At 40.6% G+C, this 22,651-nt stretch overlaps 1 protein-coding gene across 1 annotated transcript in view; it reads right to left on the reverse strand.

The window, feature by feature from the left end:
* cpne5b (copine Vb) overlaps window positions 1–22,651 on the reverse strand; it is a 180,283-nt gene that overhangs the window by 12,684 nt on the left and 144,948 nt on the right. The window contains exons 10-18 of the mRNA XM_050037339.1: window positions 20,538–20,579; window positions 20,314–20,374; window positions 20,253–20,267; window positions 18,205–18,258; window positions 16,442–16,503; window positions 12,637–12,683; window positions 9,579–9,760; window positions 9,182–9,309; window positions 7,751–7,853 (exon numbers count right to left, since the gene is read on the reverse strand). Of these exons, the coding sequence (XP_049893296.1) occupies window positions 7,751–7,853; window positions 9,182–9,309; window positions 9,579–9,760; window positions 12,637–12,683; window positions 16,442–16,503; window positions 18,205–18,258; window positions 20,253–20,267; window positions 20,314–20,374; window positions 20,538–20,579 (694 nt within the window). The remainder of the gene's footprint in view (window positions 1–7,750; window positions 7,854–9,181; window positions 9,310–9,578; window positions 9,761–12,636; window positions 12,684–16,441; window positions 16,504–18,204; window positions 18,259–20,252; window positions 20,268–20,313; window positions 20,375–20,537; window positions 20,580–22,651) is intronic.

Here is a 22,651-nt window from a genome sequence, read left to right on the forward strand (position 1 = left end):
TTTCTGCTGCTGGTTGAAATCTGTAGGCTGCTCGCACAGCGTGCTGAATGATTTAAGCCTATTTTGCTCGCTCAAAACTATTTTTAGTCGCAAATGCGAGTGCCATGATGGACGGATCGCCACACTGCCGACATTTTACTCGGCCCGTCACGGCACGCTGTTTGATTGCGTTATCAAAACACGCCGCTATTATTCGGCCTTGCTTTTAACTTATTCCACCGAATACCGAATGTGTGTTTTTTTGCAATATTCGGCCGAATATATTCGGTTACCGAATATTCGGTGCATCCCTAATTAAATGCAACTAAAGTAACAAGTGCTTGAGTCACAGCTATGACAGGTCATGTTATCGTCTGCTGTAATTTCCAGTTAGATGGCAACATAAATGCTCAACACAAAAGCTGCTATTATGAGTTTTTTTTTCCGCGGCCACATATTTTCACAANGTGTTTTTTTGCAATATTCGGCCGAATATATTCGGTTACCGAATATTCGGTGCATCCCTAATTAAATGCAACTAAAGTAACAAGTGCTTGAGTCACAGCTATGACAGGTCATGTTATCGTCTGCTGTAATTTCCAGTTAGATGGCAACATAAATGCTCAACACAAAAGCTGCTATTATGAGTTTTTTTTTCCGCGGCCACATATTTTCACAAAGCAGCTCTAACAAGTGTGGTTTTATCTCTGGCACGAGACAAATGAGCCGTGGCAATCAGGCAACCTCTTTTGCCACGGGGGTGAGAGCAGTTTCTGTCGACACCACCTTAGTCGAAGCACATCAGCGCGATTATCAGTGTTCAACACAACTCCTGTCAGTGCCTGTCCGCCCACTCACATGCACACACAAACACTCACACTCGCGGATACATACACACACATCAAACGCCACCAAAAATAACCTGGCAATCCACCGTGCCCCACTTTTGCCATTCTCCTGTCACTGTGACTGGCAGTGGAGAACCAGTCTAATGAGACAACAAAACAAAGCGTCAATCAACACTCATTACCCCGACAGCTCACTACTTCATGTGCTGCTTAAGCCCAAATGTCATGCATGTGCACGCTTTGATGGGTGTGTGCTCTCGCATATGCAGCCACACACATGCACGCACGGACAGGTTTATGGATATAGGTTTGGAGAGGTGACTGTCCTGCCAGCACAGGGGTCACCTGAGTCACTGGACCATCTCTCATGGGCTGTCTCAGAGCTCAGCTCAGAGAAAAGCTTAAGGCAGCAGATTGAGGACACTTAAAAACCAGCTGAGTGCAGATAGGAAGTAGCATGGAGAGTAGCACAACCAGTTGTAGAATAGAATGTCAGAAATAATCAGCTACTGTCATGAACAGTCCTCTGTCCTTCACATGTTGACAGTCTTTGTTGGAAAGAACATAAAGGCAGGGCTCCTACAGGTCTGTGAAAGTTTCTGAATTTGAGAAAATGTTACTGGATTTCAAAGTTTTTGATCACATAAATAGGCACGGGTCATTAAAGTGCTTTAATTTGCATATTTTGTGCAATAATAGAAATCCTCCATCTCTATCGCTCAACATGCACAACATTACTTTGCTGCGTGTTAAAGAGATCACATAGTCCATCATCACTGTAACACAGCACAAGTGTTCACACACTAAAGCCTCTTGCTCTTTTAAATTGTTGTATGTGAGCTTTTATAAAGCCTGCTAGTCCTCATACAAAAATTCCAGTGTTTTAACAGTAATTAACCTTGTTGCAAGTCTCAAACTATGCCATGTTGGGGCCTTCAGTTTAATGGAAATGGGCCTGGGAAGTCCTTGAAAAGTCCCTAATTTTGATGTTTAAAAAATGTGTGGGAACACTGTGAAGGATTTAATGAAAATAAGAGCTTTTAATGTTTCAGAACACTTGTTAATGCTATCACACACTACACTATTCAGGCGCACATTGAATTTGCCCATGATAATCTAAAATTGTGGGTTTCTTTACTTGTGCTGCTTTAATAACTTACTTCAATAACTTTAATCTTGAATAAGTTTAATTACATTCGTGCACTGGAGAGCACATACCTCTGCCAAGGCAGCACAGTTCTTTCAATTGTTGTTTATAGAGCAGAAAATCTTAGATATGCTGCTAATTAACGGGATGAAATAGAAGAAAAAACATTTTGGTGGAGTTAACAACCTTCATTAAACAGAAACTGCCAATTAAGGTACTGTATTTCAGCACACACATGTCCAGAGGGCCCTGCATTAGGGAAGCCTAATCTTGTTCATTTTGGCAAATGTCTGTGAAAGACAGTAATGTAGTATGTGAAAAGATGTAGCCACTGTTTTAAACGCAGCTCCTCTATAATTAATGCAACTTTAGCTTCAGTAACTTTGCACAGTATCATGTAGCTATCAAGCAATGCTGTAAAATTTCCTTTTACAGCACTGCTGCTCCAGACTAACTTTTTCCACCAGTACCACTGCGGCTACTGCGGCCCTACTGAGAATTTTAGGAGCACCAACATAAAATTTAGGAGCACCACTTAAATCTACATGCAATGCAACACAATCATTTTTTCCATCTTAACTAGGAATGATGAGGAAGATGGTAGTGCATGTACATGCAGTGGCTCAGTGCTCTATGCATTAGTGCTCTTTTGTTAGTTTACTGGTGGTTTACTTTTAAATTCCTTGGCATACACATTTCAGAGGACCTCTCATGGACAACAAACACCAGGGCGCTAGTCAAGAAGGCACAAAAGCAGCTACACTTCCTGAGGACGCTCAGGAAGGTAAACCTGTCACAACAGCTTCTGGTGTCATTCTACCACTGCTCCATTGAGAGTTTCCCCACGTACGGCATCCTTGTGTGGTGTGGTAGCTACTGTGCAGCAGATAAAAAGCCTCTGCAGAGAATCATAAAAACTGCACAGAACATCAAACAACAACAGCTACCTGCCCTGGATGACATCTTCACCTCTTGCAGAAACTACATAAAATCCTGAAAGACCCCTTCCATCCTTCTCATCACCTGTTTGAACTGTTGCCTTCCATAAAACATGACAGGTCCATCAAAACACGCACCACAAGATCCAGTGTCTACCCCAAAGCCATTACCATACTGAACTTTGAACTGAAGCAAACTCACTAAAACACATTACGGTTCTTTTTCTTCAGTGCAATAACTTATTTTATGTGCAATAATATGCATGAGCACTTTTTTTTATCCCATTTTAACTGCAAACATTGGCAATGAGTGTATGGAGTGTATCTACAAATGTGCAGCATATGAGGGGAATGGAGGCATTTATTTGTTCATTTTTATTACTATTTTATTACTATTTATTATTTACTTTTATATATGAGTCCCGTCCCTGAGCGCACCTGAATTTCATTGTAGATTTGTATAATGACAATAAAAAAATCTGAATCTGAACTGTATCACTGATACGTGCTTTGGTAGTAAACCGAAAATTTACAGAAATTACAATGTTCTGTTTTATTTAAAGGAAAACGTTACAAACCCAAAGCTACTTAGCTCTGATGTTTGCTGGTGTTGCTGGGAACACACCTGGACTTACCCATGTTTATACTATTTAGATGCAGCATTTCAAGGTGCCTAAATGTGGAAGTGTCCAAATATGATATGAGTAAAATGTGTCAATATCTGTACTTGTGATGGAGGAAAATTCTTGTCTGGGTAACTATGTTCAATCTCTTACTCTTTTCATCAAAAATGACCTGAAGCTTAATTATGAATCTGTTTTGCGAATAATTTTCTAATGAACAATAAATATAACAACTTCTGGTCAACCCATATCAATTTCAGGTTAAAAACTACAAGTTACGATTAGACTCCACCCACTTCACATTTAAATCTCACCTGTTCATAGTCTAAGCCCCGCCCATTCCAAGTTTAGATACAGATCATTTAGTTGGGTAAACACAGTCACAGATGGAGATAATGGTGTACTCGCTTATTCCTATTTGAAATGATATACAATGATGAGAATATAAAATAGGGGGTATATCTGCAAGTCACACTGGTGCTCATGGTTATAAAATTTTGTCTGTCTCCAAAAACAGTCGCAAAATGTGACTAGAAACATTTAAGACTCAGTCGAAGAAGGATTTTGCAGCTAACTTATAGAGCTAATGTTAGCTTAATTAGCCAGCTGCTGACAATTGATTAAATCTGCAGACAGTTGTCATTTCAATTCAGGTTGGCAGTTGTAAATGAGAAGCTGCTTTTGTCTACCACTGTCTGAAATCAGTGACTGTTTCAAAAATAACAAAAGAAATTCAGTGCTAAATCTGCCACCATGTAAATGTAAACTACATGTGTGTTGTGCAAGAATGGAAAGCTTGACAGGTATAGCAACAATAACTAAGTGGGCAGGGCTTGGCAAATGGGAAATTATTGTATTATATGCCCAAGTTTATTACTTTGAGGAAATTGAAAATGTAGAATCATGACAGGATCATGGCATACCTACGAACTGTTACCACTGGACCTTGGATCCTGCACACTGAATAGTTTATACAGAGCAAAGGGCTGTGGAGCCTGTCTTGAGTCATGAGTCGCTTTTACACTGCCTCTTCAAGGTGGGAATTTCAAGATGTTATGCTGATAGAGTCATGGGCAGCAAGGGTGTGATGTTTTGATGATGTGTTATGCATACAATCAACTGTAATTTAAAAATGGAGCTGATAGCAGTTAGCAGCTAACTCAAAGAGGAAGAATAGTGGCCAAAAATGTTTGCAAATTAGGAAAGTCCGGAGACTCCTTAGCCTCGATGTTGCATGTGTTATATGTCACACTAGAGGCTGATGCTGTTGTGTTAAACATCACACCCGCAACGCCTCTTTTGATTCCACAATGCTGGTATGTTGTCTAACATGACACACTGGAGCGCAATGATGCCGCCATCATTTGGTTCTGTGAAAAAAATGCAAATGCGGCATTAAGAATGGACTTGGAGGTCTGTACAGTACTTGCTGCTGTTCTGTTTATATAGAAATGTTTTAATTTTCTCGGTTTCACATCACCTGGTGTCCCGTTACCTCTTACACAAAAAAAGTTCTGCATCAAATGAACGGGGGTGAAATGGTTGTGAAGTGAAGTACTTTTGGTGGGCCCTGGCACTGATAAAGAGATGAAGCACACAGCACTGACAGATAACAAGGAGATGTGAAAAGAAAGAAATCAAAGGCAGCAGAGGATTTTGTCACAGACTGAATGTGGTGACAGAAGAAGATGAAGAGATTTAGATCTCCGAGAGGGTAAAAGATGGAGAGAGACAACACAAGTCTTTGTATTTGTGAGCGAGGGCTCCAGAGAGAGGAAGAGAATGAGGCAGCAGAGGGAGCCGAGCCGTGAGCAGAGGAGGGGGATGCTGAGTGATTGACAGGTGTGTTTCTGTACTATGGCAGCTTCTGTTGTGACTGATAAACCCCCTTTTGTTCCACCACATGGGTCTATATTACTGAAAACATGGCGGACACATGAGCAAACATCGACCAAATCACAGAGAAACACCTGCATGCACAGATGCATATCCACTCCAGATGTTACCACTCAACATACAGAGAGGAGGAGTGGACATTCAGGGCTCCTCTCACTTCCTCTCGCTCTTTCTTGAAAATACCTTCCAGCATGAATAAGTATAACCTCAGCAGCGTGTCCTCCCTCGCCCAGGATCCGTGGAGAGTTAAAGGGAAAGCGGTGGAAGCATCAGTCAGAGTGGAGGCAGTGAGATAGAGCAGCAGGCAAGATCTTAAAAGGAAGGTGTGGCTGTTCTAATGTTTTGACTAACAGTCGCAAATTCCCTTTAAATCCAGTCTGCTGGGTGTTCTGTGCCTGCGGCGGGCTGAGGAGGAGGAGGAGGCAGTGGAGAAAAGAGGAAGAGGCCGAGGAAGAGGAAAGGAAGCCAGCCAACTACTATTTAAAGCTGGGAGGAAAAAAAGATTTAGGGCAGGTTTTGGGGAAAGCTCAGAGGAATAAAGCACAATGATGTGTTTTTTATTGACAGAGGCAGGTACATCATTTCAAGTGTGGTGTCTTATAAATATGTTGACTACTTTTTTGTAAGAAAGGGAACACATTTGTACCTTAAGGACAGAGGACTTATTCACAGCAAGAACACAATCATGTGTTGAGCTACTTTGGTATGGCTGTCAGGTAAATCATTAGTTTATGGACTTATCTTGAATTAACAGAAGAAAACGTCAGTTATGTGAAGCCATTATGCCACTTCCTTTTGCTTTACAGATTGCAGAACAACTGCTACTGTCACATGCCTCCTGCTTTGTTTGAATCGGAATGACAACTACAATGAACATCTGGGCTTCATATTTTTGTCTGCGAGAGAGAAAGCTTAACAACGATGCAGCATCCACATACTCTAACTGAAAAATGAATTGATTAATAATAACTAGTCCATACCCATTGAGTGCACAGTTGCCCACGTACAGTTTCACATGGTGTGTGTTTATGTGTATATCATTGTAAAATGATTGTCTTTTGGTGGTGGACTGATCATCTAACAAAACTAACCTAATTAATATGTCACCTAACTCTGTAGTAAAGTGCAGTTGGCATTTTTCACTATTTCTTGACTTTTAATTCACTTTTAATTAATCAATTACTTGAAAAAAAATTACACATTTGTTAACCCAAAATACGCTGTTTTTTAACTTAACCAAGTAGTTGTGTTGCCTTAATCTAAATGTGACTGTCTGAAAACCCAGGAGGCAGCTTCACCAACATTAAAGGGTGCGTCTCATAGAGACACCAAATATTTCAATATTTGACAACCTGGTATAGGGCTGTCAACGAATATTCTAAATTCGAATTTAAATTCGAATTTGAAAAAAAAATGGACCTTCGAATGTGAAAATTGATATTCGATTGTGGAGAGAAAAAAAAACACCACCGCAGCTGTCCTCTTTGCGAGTGTGCGTTGGCCTGGGCCGCTGCACTGAACGCACTGCACACACCGCCCGCAGAAGTGCTGCTGGTCGACAAGAGGTTCTGCTCTCAGCTGTTGTCTCCATCACCCCCCGGCTTGACACATTCGCTCGCGGCTCGCGCAGAAAATAGACCAGACGCTGAAACGGAGCTGCGCAGCGCGGCGCAGCCGGTGTGGATGACACAATCGGTTAACATGGGCGGTGTGGCCATGGGTCAGAGAGGGGGGGGCGAGCGAGATGTCCGCGGTCGTTTATAACGTAACGTTATAGATAATTGTTTTATGTGTTTTAATGTGTAGGTATGTAAATGTTTTCAAAGACGTTTATGTTGAAATAAAAATACCTACAGGTAGTTATGTTTCCTTGTATTAATACATTTACAAGTATGTTTCCTTGTATTAGTTTGCCCTCTTGTGGACATAATGCGGAAAAAAAAATATTCGAATGGTTCGAACCTATGAGTTATTTTTAGAAGGAATATTCGAACGTCATTTTTGAGCAATTTTGACAGCCCTAACCTGGTATGACAACCTGTTTGGTTGCCAGGCAACCAGCAGAGGTGTTACCTTTGGACAGAGGTGAGCTAGCTGTTTTTTCCCGTGTCAGTGTTTATGCTAAGATAAGCTAACAGTCTGTAGTTTCATATTTATCCTACAGATTTGAGAGTGGTATCAAATGAGTATTTATCTCAAAATGTTCATCTTTCACTTCAAACGTACTTCCTTTAAGTTCATACCAGATGAAACTTTGCATATCTAGTCTTAGCCAATATAGTGCAGTAAAGCGCTGTCTCCCCCCTTTCCCATTCTTACATTTACAATGGCTTCTTTGGTCTGGGCCATGTCAGAGATGACGCCATCTGTGATGATGAGGAGCACGAAGTACTGAGAGCCATCCTGCACCGCAGCTGCATACCTACACACACACACACACACACACACACACACACACACACACACAGAAATAAGCTGTAAAATCTCTTTAATACAAGAACAAATCTGCCTTGGGGATTTATTGACAGACTAATCGAAACACTGATGTAGAAAATAAATCCATGACAATACATGTCTTATCATACGCTCTCACCACAGACAAATTCAATAAAAATGTTCTTTGTTTTTTCTGTACTTCAGTTAACACTCATTAAAATGCCTCACAAATAGGTTAATCAGCCCAAACAATCAGGTTTAAAACAAAGCCGGCTCACTGTGTTTGATTCACAGATTAACACCTTTGTGTAAAATATCTCCCTACTTGAGTTCACCTATTGAAATGCTAAATACCCTTACTGGCTGTGCATTCTTGCAGCTACAGTATGGCTCCCTGCTGCAGTGTTAAAAGCGAGACTCCATTTTTTATCAGAATGACATTTTTAATTACAGCAGAGCGTTGGCGTTATCAGATGGAGAATTGTTTGGATATGGCTCAACGAATGAGATAGTGAGGGTAGCGATGACAGCGAGAGGTGGAGGTGGGTGTTGGGGACACAAGAATCCACTCAGATCATGTCACAGTTTGCATAGTGTTATGATATGTGATATGCCAGTATATGTTAATGGCCACAGGTCCATTTGTTCCATCAGCTGAAGCCGCCACTGTGATAGCTGTCAGCTAATCTAAATTCATTTTCAAGCATGTTGCATCCTGTTTGTGGAGTCTGGCAGGACAGACGCAGGAAATCAAAGTCAACTAAGGCCAGCAGTTGAAAATGGTGATGTTATTTTGATAATTGGATTCTTATAGAAAATCATAATCTTGATAATCTGTTTGCGAACACTGTGGCACAAAAGACTAAATATTTCTGAATTGTTGATCATAAACAGATCAATTTTCAGCAAGTCTGTTGGAAAAGCATTAAACAATGTCTCCTGCTCTCTGCTTATAAACACTGAAAAGAAAATTGTGGGAGCATCTATGCAGGTTTCATGATTTTATAATTGTGTTTTTGGTATTTGAATAGAAAAATGAATAATGTAAAAATGTGAAAATGGAACAAAAATGACAAAGTCCAAACCATCACCATATAAAATCCAAACTTGCATTTTGAAATTGCTTGGTCCTGCTTTAGACCAATTCATATTCATGAAAGCACGGGTGAAAATAGACTTTGCAGGACTCTTGCTGTTGGTATAATAGTAAACGTGACAAATGGAAGGGAGTGATAGACTTGTGCAGTCTTGTCATTGTTGCTTTGCCACTTTAATAGGAGCAAAAGCAATTCACCAGATGCATTGCTCTCTCACCTGGCAACATGGTTCACCACAGGAGCGAAATTTGTCGGCCCGTACAGCTGCACTGTCTTCAGGCTCTGGTGGTATGCCTCTAAGATGCCCTCAATACCATTGCAGTACGGATTTTCCATGTTTCCATTCTTAAAAGGAGAGAAAGGGTGAAAATCAATTTCAAGGACTTGATGAATGCATTTATCAAACAAAGAAATATTTTTCAATGCACGTTGGATGTGATTTAGTTGTTTCCTGTTACTGGGTCATGCACTCATTCCATAAATTAGAATGAACACAGTAAATCAGAAAGACGATTCAGTGGTATGATGTAGGAAGTTGGTGATAAAAAGCATGAAATAGCCTTGATAAAAATCTATTGAACTGCTTAATCAGAGGTGAAATAAGGAGACTTCACCAGTGGAAACTCATGCGACACCCGTCCGTCAGGGGGCAGTTTGGCTCCAAAGCCCAAAGCGGGGAACATCTTGTCACTGTCGTAGTCCTGAATGATCTCCCCGACAGCCTTCAGGGCCATGGCGTAGGCGTTGAGCTGGTAGGGGTTCATGTAGTGCAGCGAGGTGGACTGGGAGGGGTTACCTGTCGCCCAATCAATCAAACTCGAGGTCATTGTGGGTAATGAGGGACAAAGATGTCACTTCTAGAATGCAAGGTGCTGTTTTTGTGCAATGACATGACATAAAAAACAATTTTGTTTGCTGCAGCCATGGATCACAATTAACATCAACCCTGTCAGACATATTCCGCCCTCAGAGATGATGAATCAAAAGTTTAAATTCAGAAGTTTGTGACACAATCAAGGCCAGTCCATTAACAAACAGTGGGAGGAAAGCCACCGTGAGAATGGAATACTTCCATTAATTAATGGAGCGTTTAAAAAGCTTGTCAATAACTGTGACCTTCTCGAATATCCGCTCTGAAATAACACACCATGAAGTCATTTAGTGTTAACAGCCAGCTGGGACATTCTGAGTTGTATTTTAGAAAATATTGCACTCAGTGAGGTTGTAGGTGACATGTGCTCAGGTGCTCAGCTTCTGATGAGTTGCACCTGCTGTCTGATAGCAGAAATCCTGCTGAGGGCTCACAAGATGCAACACAAGTGAGTCCAGAGTGTAACAAGAAATTGTATGTCACCTTGACCAACATTATGGCTGGAAATCAAGTTTGGAGTGCTTGCCAAGCCCCACCCCCCTTAGTTACTGTTGCTAAGCCTGTCAAGATTTCTGTTCCTCCACAGCACTGATACAGTTTGTTGACCTTAGGCGTTTCAGCAACAATGTAGTGCTCCAACTCTTTCATTTTGTGTTTTAACTCCCTGTCTGCACCAGAAGCTGTGAATATGTAGTTATGTAAATTAATATCTGCTACTTGTGACAATCTTACGCCTACATTTGTGCAAACTTCTGTCCTGCTTTGTAATATATAACATACAGCATGAAACACTGGCAGCAGCAGCACTCTAAGAAACCCTATTTACAATAACAAAAATTAAATGCAACACTTTTGTTTTGGCTCCCATTTTTTACAAGTTAAAGTTAAAGATCTAAGACTTGAAATCGGTGTTAGCAAGCACTTTTCCTTTCCCAAGTTAATCTATTCACCTGACAGGTGTGGCATATCAAGATGCTGATTTGATCGCATCATTACTATACAGGTGTGCCTTGGGATGGTCAATAAAAGGCCACTCTTAAATGTGCAGTTTTATCTTGTAAACAGACATTTATTGGGATTTGACATAACTAGGACTACAGAAATGTCCAAAGAATCAGTCAGTATCAGGTGTGACACCATTGGCCTCACATAGTGCGACACATCCCCTTCACATAAAGTGGAATGTTGGCTCAATTCTCTTCTTCAATGGCTGTGTGAAGTTTCTGGATATTGACAGGAATTGGAACATGCTGTCGTACCAGAGCATCCTAAACATGCTCAATGTGTGACATGTCTGGTTAGTATGCAGGCCGTGCAACAACTGGGATGTTTTCAGCTTCCGAGAATTGTGTACAGATCTTTGCAACATGTGGCTGTGCATTATCATGCTGCAACATGAAGTCATGGCGGCGGGTCTCAGGATTAGGTCGCTTTCTGTGCACTCAAACTGCCATCAATAAAATCCACCTGTGTTCATTTTTCGTAGCTTTTGTCAGCCCATAGCATAGACCCACTGCCAACCTGTGGCACTCTGTTCACAGCACTGACAATAGCAAACTGTTCGCCCTCACAATTCCAGGCACAGCATCTGCCATCTGCCCGGTACTGTGTAAACCAAAGTTAATCTGAGAAGAGAACACTTCTCCAAAGTGCCAGACAACATTGTAGGTGAGCAGGTGCCCACTCAGGTTGGTTACGATGACGAACTACTGTCAGGTCAAGGCCCTGGTAAGGACGACGAGCATGCAGATGAGCTTCTCTGAGACAGTTTCTGATGGTTTGTGCAGAAATTGTTTAGTTGTGCAAAACAACTATTGCATCAACTGTTCAGGTCGCTGGTCTCTGACTAGATGAAGATGAGGAAGCTAGATATGGAGATCCTGAGCTGGTGTGGCTACACTTGGTTGACTGGTTGGATGTACTGCCAAACTGACAGACACGACATTAGAAATGGCTTACATTCGTGAAATGAACATTTGGCTATTTTCAGTTAATCAGTTATTTATTGGGACCATCCCAAGGCTCACCTGTGTCGTAATGATGTTGTTTAATGAGCATCTTAATATGCATGCCACACCTGTCAGGTCGATGGAAAAAGAAGTGCTCAATGACAGATTTTTCCAAATTTGTGACCAAATTTAAGAGAAATAAGTCTTTTGTGTGCATAAAAAAAAGTCTAAAAGATCCTTTTCTTTAAACCTGTGACAAATGGGAGCAAAAACAAAAGTGTTGTGTTCATTTTTTAAGTACCTACGTTTTCCTCTTACCACAGACCTGTGGAATAATCCAAAGCTTGACGGACCTGCTATGCATAGTTACGGTTGCTAAGCTGTTATTATTGCTGTTCCGGGGATGGGTTTAGCAACAATCAATTACGAAATGGTAAATTAAAATTTTCCTCTAATAACTGTGATTCACACTGAAGAGCTCTTCCTTGCGGATACATCTTTTGGAGCGTTGTGTTCAGGCATTATTAATGGCATAAGTAGTGTAATTAGACTTAAGTGTAGTCTTTTCATGTCACGCTGAGGGTTTTTACCCCATTTGCTTCATTTTATTTTTTGCCAAAATACCTGCTGTAGCCTTTATTTAGCATGTATTGACAGAGCATTTAGGAGGACAAGATATCCAGGAAAGGCTATCACTTACAGTGACAATGTGTGTACAGTATGTGCACCCGCACCGTCTGCTTGTCTGTCTGTTTGATTGATTCTGATATCGGACATGCCACAGTCAAAGAGCACTGCTATCTATTCTTGCTCGCCCCTCCACACACACACTTTGCCGTTAGTATCACTCACCATTAGATGCTGTGAAATCGATGGCCACAGTGAAATTGATCTGCGTCCTGGAAGGGGGATGGAGAGGAGGACATGGGGGAAAATATCAACGACAGAGACTCGGCAGCAATAACAACAAGCCAGGCCACATTAAATTCCAGTGCTCTCGCACCCAGTCACACACAGACACATACACACACATTGTCTGATAAGAGAAAAGATATCTAAAACGAAGGAACATCCTACACAAAACATGGCAATTCTTTTTTATGATGATATTGCTACAAAGGGATCAACATTGCCGTTAGTTTTTTTAGTTTTCCTCTGCATTAAGACACATATCTGTCTGACTCTCACCTCGGTGAGAAGGCGTAGCAGGAGGTGCGGAGGAGCCCTTGAGACGCTTAGCTGGGTAACAAGCAATTGATGGAGCACTTAAGAGCAAATCATAATCCAATTTTCCCTGCTGATGAGGCACTCGTCTCTTCTTGCTAATTTACGACAATGAGACGAGGCCTCTGGGGGCCCGAACGACAGCCTCTCATTATCTACGAGAGCCACCAGGGAGCGAGGTGAAAGAATGATAATAAAGTGAATGCGTTAAAGATTCACATTAACCTTTCAGTTTGGGGTGGGGACGGAGAATATGCCACAGCCTGACCTCGCCAACCTTAGCATTAATTAAACTTGATTGTATCAAGTTGTGAATGTGTTGCTATGCATCGGATGGCAGGTATGCATAGTGTACATCTGCACCTTCGACTGTGGTTCTTCTTCTCAGTTGAAAATTCAGGTTTTAGGTGTGGATTTCCCGTCCATTCTATGTATGTGTGTGTGTGTTTGAGTGTGTGTGGGCCTTTGAGCTTTTTTTTTTTTTTTTAAATACTGACATTTAGCCCAGACATCTTTTGCAGACTCTTGTCACTCTGCTGAACCCTTGTAAAATGAGCCTCCTTGACACTTCAAACGACACTGCAGTCTTGTCTGTTCTGTCTTTCCTACCATCTCATTTTGTTCCTTATTCCCTCTCCTTTCTAACACAACTACAATGCAGCAACAGTTATTTTACTTTTTCCCTGTGGGCAAAATATCAACTTTGCTGTATTTTTTTTTTACCAACATGTCTTTACACCAACTATCACACACAGCTTTTCCTCTTCTAGTTTTTCTCTCTTACAACACTACTTCATCCTAATTCAGATTCTACGATGGTAAACGCTAATGTTGTTCAAATTATTAACCTGATATGAGTGCACTGAACCATAATCAGCCAAGAGATATGACCTCTATCATTATAGTCCAAGCATATTATGTGCTCTCATTCCTTGGTACTGAGATGTCCCAGCGCTACTCACTTGAAAAGAGGGGAAAAATCAATAGTCTGACGACATTTAATTTCACCTCAGTCTACACTTTATTTAAATAGCCAAATTATTCTTGCCCTTTATGATTAGAGTGGTTGTCAAATAAGACATAAAAGCTGCCTGGGTTCACTCCACATCGTGATGAAAGGTGTAACGCCAAATATTACAGAAAAGTGCTTCAACAGCTGATGTAGAAAGATTTTTACAAGTGCTGCTTCTCCATTTTTCAAGAGCTGGGACAGTTTAAGTGACACACTTCCCTAACTTTCATCCTCTTTCTAAAGAGGTCCACATTTGCAAGAACCAACTCTCTAACGTGTCATTCAGTAAGTGCCAGAGTAATGTTAGGGGGCAGACTGATGGGGGGTGATATTTTTGAAGTGAGGCCACTAAACCTTAAGTTTATTGTATCATAGATCAGCCAAAGCCAGGAACTGTCAGTGGAATCTGTCACACTTGTCAGCTCTGCCACAGCCCATAAAGACCGTGATAGCCTACCCGCTGTGATGGGACAGTAGAGATCAAAGCGCAGCCCCAACCTGCCCGAAAGGCACACTTCACCTGAGACATACTTGATATTCACATGTCAACCTCCAGCTCTAAAGCTAAATTGAGGTCGAAGGGCTGGTACCCACTGTGAAGTCGGTTTGGCCTTGGCTAGCTTATTTAAAATATATTTGGCACTTGAATACAACAGACAGGACCTACTGTGAATTTATTAATCTGATTAACAAAGTTAGGTAGTTAAGGTGCCACTATATGAAAGATAAGGGCATTGAAATATATGCATTTTATTACAATTTTAATGAAGACTCTACAGATATACTTCTCATTATAAGTAATTTATCATCAAGATGACTCTCTATAATCATTTTCATGTGTCATTACTCCTTTACAAGATCTTTAAAAAAAAACAAAAAAAAAACTTCATTCTTATTTCAGTACTGCTGCTTTGGCCATTATTGCTAATAATATGTGGTCAGATTTGTCTTTTCACATAAAATAAAATTTTCATTTTAAAAATTGCTCAAATGACGATGTGACTAATGTGAAAAGGGACACGCTATGTAATGACAGACCCATGGATAATTATCACTGAACTTTGCGTTTTAGCATGCTCAGCTCATTGTTTAGGTTTTACAGCCTGTAATAATACTTTTATTTCAGCCTCACCTCTTACGTTAGCGAACATCCCAGCAAAAGCTTTTTTTTTTGTCCAGTAAAAGCTGTGATAAAGCCAGTGTGTGCTACCTGCTTCGCACCAAATGGCACGCAGACAAGTCAGTAACTACCTGGTGAACATTTAACAGCCAAAGAACCAGATATATTTCCTGGGATTTGGTAGAGAGCAAAATTGAGCCAAAAGGAGAGGGAAAGCTGGACTTAAATTTGCCAAGTGGACAGACATGACTCCAATACTAATATGCTCAGTGTCTTTTGAACATGTTAGCCATAACAACTTTTTAAAGCAGGAGCCTTCAATGCTTTTCAGGCCAATGACCCTTTTGCTTAAAGAAAGATGGAGCAGAGACCCCCAACTACATACGGTATACAGTTGCACTTGAGATAATTCTCTGAATATTTTCATGTCTTAAATAGCTCATGTTTGCCTAGCTGCTGAGCTGGCAGCACTTTGGCTTGGTGCATTAGCCTCACCCTCTGCACTTTTCGTGCAAGAGACTGACACACCGTCCACCTCACTGAGGTGGACGGTGTGTCAGTCTCTTGCACGAAAAGTTACATTACAATTCATTGTGTCTCACAAGAGTGTCCGTACACTTGGAATAATAATACAGCTAATTGGCCATTAAGTTTCAACAGTACGTTAATGTTAGCTTACTAGATCACCTTGCCTTTTTTGATGGATAGACCAATTTATCTGTGCTGTAATATGTTGGATTCATGTTATTGCGTATTTTCAGATATATTTTATTTCTGAGGAAAAAAAATTAAAAGTAAATTAAAACTTGAATTATCAAACATTTATTTGCCTCCTCTCCCACATTAACTCTGAGCACCCTTGTGGGTACGTGGACCCCCTGTTGAAGGCCTTGGTTTTAAGGTAATAATATATCAGTGTTATGTTGACAACATGTTGCACTGCCCCCAAGTGGCCAAAAAAACCAAACAAACAATGAATGCAGGCTTTAGGAAATAGATGCGATCTTCAGTGCCCCATGGAATGAACACCTCAACTTCCTAGATGTAAAAATGAACCTTAAATGGTGACTTCATGTGAACATAACATTTAAAAGTTGTTTTAATCAGTACTAGCCCTCTTTTTGTCAAATCAAAAACGATTTCTCTCTTTAACTGATTTTCCATTGGCTAATACATTAAATCACTCAGTATGTCATTGTGTTGTGTTTAACCATGTTTGTTTCGACAGGAGTTGCAGTCATTCAAGGACGTAAAGAAGTTTCATGGGCTTTTTTTAAGTATGCACAGTCTTTCCCACTCACCCTCCTTTGATGTAATCTAAGAATGTGAACTCTGACTCCACTGAGAACGAGAGCAGGGTCACCTGGAATTAAGACAAGGAGAAACATTTAATTAAACATGACGGTAATGATCTTTTCCTCCTAAGTACAGAAAAACCTCCACATCTTGTTGTGGCTCAGCACTTGACACTTCAGTCAAAGATGTGAGCCGGCTGGTTTCTCACAACTGATTCATTTACATTGCCAAAGGACAAGTTTGAAGAGAGGCTGAGATCCATTTGTATGCATTACATGCACATGCCCACACTGCTGGGTAAGTTGTGTGAAAATTGGTGTCTCAATTGGTCGTTGGTGTCGCCCACTCTGATCTCTCAGATCCTGTGTCCTTCAAACTCAGTGCCTTCATATTTCATTTTGTCCCGCTTATGTAGGCTACTGCAAGTACTACCCAAAGTACATCTTGCATAACCACCTACAGCACCATACACTATGGTATATAATGGACACTGTGTTTGTGTACAGGGAATGCACATAAACACACTAGAGGATGTCAGTTTTGGTTAATTTTGCTTACGCTGGCCTGAAACCCATTTAACATTACAAGTTAAATGATGTGAAATACAAGAGGCCTTTCCTTTTGGTTCCATTAATTTTGAGCTTTAGTGCTGCATTTCAAAGCGCTATCCATTTAAAGGTGGTAAAATTTTAATGTATTGCGATGGAAATGTCTCGCCTTTCTTTAAATTTTCTGTTGGCTTTGCTGACAGACAGCCTGCTAGCCACATACACATGCAGAAACATAGCAGCCACTGCCCATTCACTGGTCTCCACTGGTGAGCTAGCCTTGGCTGCTCTGCACTGGTTTAGGTGAGAGCTAAGTTAGCTAAGGCTAAGGCTAGCAGCCAAGGCTAGTGATGGCTGACCAGTGGAGACCAGAGGATGGGCACTTGGCTATGTTTGTGCATGTTAACGCAGCTAGCCAGCTGTCCATCTCCCAACAGATCTGGGTGATGTGCAGTGCAGTAAACTGAAGAGTAGCAAAATTAATCCCCCGACCGATATGTGTAACCAGTCAAAACAGTTGACAGTTAACATCCCTAATACACACAGATTGAGCAGGACACAATGTCAAGCTCAGCTGATATCCCAGCTACATCAGCTGATCTCAAACAGCCAATCAACTGATGGATCAGCTGATTGATGGAAGGGAGTCAGCTGATAGATCACATGATTCCTTTCTATGCAATCAATTGGCGAATCTCATTCAGGGCCCTATTTAAATTGCTCTGGCCTGCCTACTGTTGCTGCGTCCTCTGTAAGCTGCTTTGCAACCTGCCTCCACCCCAGCTCCTCCTTTTCATGCTGTGTCTGACTTATCAATGTCATTTCTGTTTGTCATTGATGCTGGCTGTGGTCTGTTCCTGGGGGGTCTTTGCTGCTGCTCTCCCTGCCTTAGGCTTTCCATATAGGCACATGAAAGGGCCGGGAGGTATGCTCTCTCCGCCTCAGGCTTTCCATGTTTGCGTGTGGAAGGGCGGAGTGGTGTGCTCTCTCTCTCTCTCTCTCTCTCTCTCTCTCTCTTTTTACCAGATGTCTTAATTAATTGGTGTGTGATACAAGAATTAATGAGGAAATCTATTTTTTTTCCCACAACAGCACAGATTGGCATTGTCTTCCAAGGAGCCAACACAGAGGGAATTATTTAACAGAAGAGAAGTAAGTGTGTGAAGCAGAAAAAAAGAGGCACAGTGCCAATCCTGGTTTGTTGCTGGTGTCATACTCACTGTCCCAGAGTTGACATATTTCTTTTTCTTCATTTTCTTCTTGGTATTAATCACCTAGAAAAAAACCAAAATGTACAAGTAAAAATATTTTGCCCATAATTTAGGCAAAAAGAACTTGCTTTGAATCAATATCATGGCTCTAAAGTAAAAATATTGACAATATTTAAAACATTATTTCATATAAAGGAGATTATAATCACAGACATGTACATAACAAACCTAGGCCCACATATTTTTTTTTATAAAAAATGCAAAAATACGGTATTTAAATTGTTGCTTTAAACAGCCAAATTTGGTTACGGAATCTTACATTACCCATAATCAACCTAATAATAAAACAGACGTGTGAAAACAATTTAAAAATTCTGTCTTAAAAAAAAATCTGCGAGAAAAATCTGTTTTCTTAAGCTAGGCTCTTCAGCTGTAAACATTTTATTCAGACTTCGAAAAATCAGTCAACCTTTAATCCATCCAACCGAAATATTGCATTACTACCGTATAATTATAAAACTCACATATAATTTCTTCTTTGCTGGATTTGGCTTGCAACTATGTATTTTTACACACATTAAAATAGAATTTCCATTATCTCACCTTCTTTTACACACATTCACACCCTGTAGTTTTACAACAAATGTAATGAAGGCGTGTATGTGGGCAGTATGAGATTTGTGCAGTTTGTCCATCCAAGTGAAGAGAGGAAATTAGGGACGGTGAGAAAGGATGTGTGTGCATGAAGCAACCTGATGTGTATAAGTAGAGAGTGTAGCTTATGTTAGATCACTTACAAACACTTATCTTGAGTATCTTATACACTTCAGTGACACTATTATACAGGGAAAGTTTGGAAATTCAAACAAATCTGAAACTACAAAGAAACTGATGGATGCGACAGGCTTTAGCAGCGAGACTTAACATTTACTGTACCGGTATTCTGCCGGCTCCAGAGCAAGAGAGAAATGTCAATCCGGACACCAAAGAAGTCTCAGCTCATTACCTCGATCCTCTATGGCTGCGAGGCATGAAAGTGACAGCCCCTAATTTAACATGGAGGGATGGCAATTTGTCTGACACACCGAACAATCTGCTGATGCAAAAACTAAAGGGCCTTTCAGTCTCACTGGGAGGTGGAGAGGAATCAAGAGTAGCTTATAATGGAGCTGACATCCAAAAGACAGGTATTTGTCCTTTAGTTGGAGGCCACCAAACCACAGAAGCCAGAAGGTACTGACATGTCCTCCTTTATGGTCAGATTCTGACTTTCAAAAGTTTTTTTTAATTAAACAATTTCTTTGTATAAGGGTTAATGTTTTTATGGTGGCCTTAATACTTATAATCTTACAACAAAAGCATGTCCACATAAATTAACATAATATAATCTGCTCTGGATGAAACAAGTAGTGATTTCAAAACACAGGACACACACATGTCATTTTCAGGCCCTGCATTGCCCTTGGATTCTGCAAAATGAGTCGGATTTGTAATTTGCATACAGAGCTGTATTGTGTGCTATAAAGGGACACATTAAGCTATCCCATGAGAAGTGCTGAGAAATAGCTATCATAATTCTAAATCCCTGGATTGTTTTCCTATTAATCCTGTTTCATGCTGCTGCTAATAGCTCCGTTTCTATGTGTGTCAGCATCCAGGTGATTATAGTGGCAAAATAAATCTAATAATAACAAATGAAGAACTTTGGCAGAAGAAATATTTAATTGGATGTATAACTGCTCGGGGAAGGCTGGGGAGACATGCACAAATACTGTGCCATACACATGCCCTTTAAGAAATGAATTAGGAATATATGGGATAACTTTTTCGACATGTTTTTTTTTTTGTAGCTCTTGAATAAATGCATCGGTTTGCCGCAGGAGCAGAAGATGGAAAGGAATGTGCTAGAGTAATGGAAAACAGTGCAACAGTGATGTCAGAGATAGAAATGTCACTCGTGTCAGAAATGGGATCGAAGACGTCCGGCGTAGAGGGATTCCAGATCTCAGGAGCCAACAGACACGTTGTTGAACTGTGAAAACACTGGAATTACCCACCTCGTACACATTGAACTGACTCTGCCCTCGAGCTAGCTCTCGGTAGCTGGTCGTAAAATCCCTGACTCTGCCCTCGAGCTAGCTCTCGGTAGCTGGTCGTAAAATCCCCGATGAAGTCATGGCTGGGAAAAGGGATGAAAGGAGAGAAACACCAGCGAGTAAGAAAAAAATGTCAGGTAATAACAGGACAGGGAATGATTGGTTTCTCGGGTGAACAGTTCTGAAAACTGTCACCTTAAACTTGGCTGCTAATATTTTATAACTGAAGATTGCCTTCACACTCACCTGCCATCTCTATCCCAATCGTACACCTCCACTTTGATCGTTCTTGAGAAAAACAAAAACAGACGTGCACACAATCAGGTTAGAGTTTTAGGATCTTGCGCACAAGACTAGTCAGTGTGGAAATTGATGTCTGCTGTGCAAGTTGAAGGATTGTTTACTGCTGCCAAGCTATCTTGTTATTCTGTGCTCGGCACAGAAGAGAGAAGTTCTCTTATTTTGGCATCAAACCATGTTTACATTCAGTGTTTCTCACCAAACCACATTGTGTATATCCTTGAGGTCTAACAAATGTTGTTAGTGCATCTCCTTCCTCATAAAACATTTGCAAAGCAGGTTTAAAAAAACATTTTCTGTTGTACGTTGTTTATTTTTACTTGTTAGCAGTCTTCACCTCCTTTCTTGGCACATTGCTACGTTTGTTGCCGTGTTCCTGCCACCATCTGTCAGTTAGCGGAATAGTGTGAAAACTACAGCAGGATGTGGAGTTGCCCGTGTGCTTGCTTGCACGATAAAGAGATGCAGATGTAAAAACATTGCCCCTTTGAAATGCTCCAGGACATTCGTTGATGCGCTACAAACAAAACCATTATCCGCAAAGGCCTTGTCTTCTGCAAAACAAGACCACGTGATTCAAATCGGTAAAAAACACTGAATAAAACAGTTTCACATTACAAATCAGTGTTTTTCCAACACAGTTAGGCATGTCACGGAGGAGCTGCTAACTATGGTGGCTATTGCAAAAACGCAAACAGCCCTCTCTAGAGCCAGCATTTGGTTTGCCCAATCTGGGCTACTGTAGAAACATAGCGGTGCAGCATGGTGGACTCTGCGGATGAGGACCTGCTCCCCATGTAAATATAAATGTCTCATTCTAAGGTAACAAGGTAACAACGATTCTTATTTCAGGTGATTATTAGACTAAAGAAAACATGCTTATATTATATTCCATTTCTGACAGTATATCCCCCCAAATCCTACACACTGGACCTATTGAAAGGTACTTGGTACTTGATACCTTTAATGTATAGACCGAAATAACTCACTACTAGGTAGTCCAGTTAACAATACCTGCAATTTGATCTCAGGTGGGCCAGACCAGTGAACCCATTGCATAATAATTGCTTTTTTTAGTTTAAAGACATACATTCTGAAAATGTTCATCCATTTACAAAACAGATGAACAGCCTGCATTATCATCAAAAAATATGATAAATTGATAAAAATATATAAATTCAACAGTATGTCTCAGTTTTTCCACATTCAGTCAGTCTGCTACTCACTTTCATTACATGTGCATCTTTTTCATAATTTCCACTAAAGCAGAAGCTGTTGAAGAAGCAGGTTAAATCATCCCCTGCCTTACAGACCATTTACAATCTGAAGTTTTGTGCAGCAGGGCTCCACTAATTTTATTTTAAGATAGAAGTCTGATACAGATTCTTTTGTACTGCAGCTGCTTGTTGACAATATGTTTCACAATGTTCAATATCTTTAAACTAGTCCATACCCATTGAGTGCACAGTTGCCCATGTACAGTTTCACATGGTGTGTGTTTGGGATACAGGTCATAGGAAATTGCAGATTAAATAGTCAACTGAACCCATTAAGAAGAGCAATGTATTCAGACAGAGTTTTTCTGAATTTGATAGAACGATTGCTTTATTGAAAGTACAGTAGATTGACCACATCAGTGAGTAGAAAAACGTGGGACAGACCGAATGATTGACTGACAGAATGACACACTGACAGCTTCCATGATTATGTACAGCATACCATACCATGACTTAGTCATACCAAAAATTAGAAAACAAAAAAACATTCGGCCACAGGGGGAGCCACAGCAATCGGTTGCATTTTAGCCATTTCTAAGCATTTTTCTGTTGTTATAGCGCCACCCAGTTGCCAATTAGAGTTACATTTCTCCAGTCACCTTGAGGCATCCTGTTCTACATATCTACCCAGTTTAGTAAAAATCGATATGGCGGTTAGGCCTAGATAAGAAATTAGCTCTCTAGCACCCCCATTTTGTTTGATGGGGTCAATAATGGAGGGGTCCCCTCAGATTATGTGTGGTCATATGCCTACAAAGTTGCGTGGTGATCAGTGAAACCCTT

Source organism: Epinephelus moara, chromosome 24 (assembly GCF_006386435.1).
Source record: "Epinephelus moara isolate mb chromosome 24, YSFRI_EMoa_1.0, whole genome shotgun sequence".
Taxonomy (NCBI): domain Eukaryota; kingdom Metazoa; phylum Chordata; class Actinopteri; order Perciformes; family Serranidae; genus Epinephelus; species Epinephelus moara.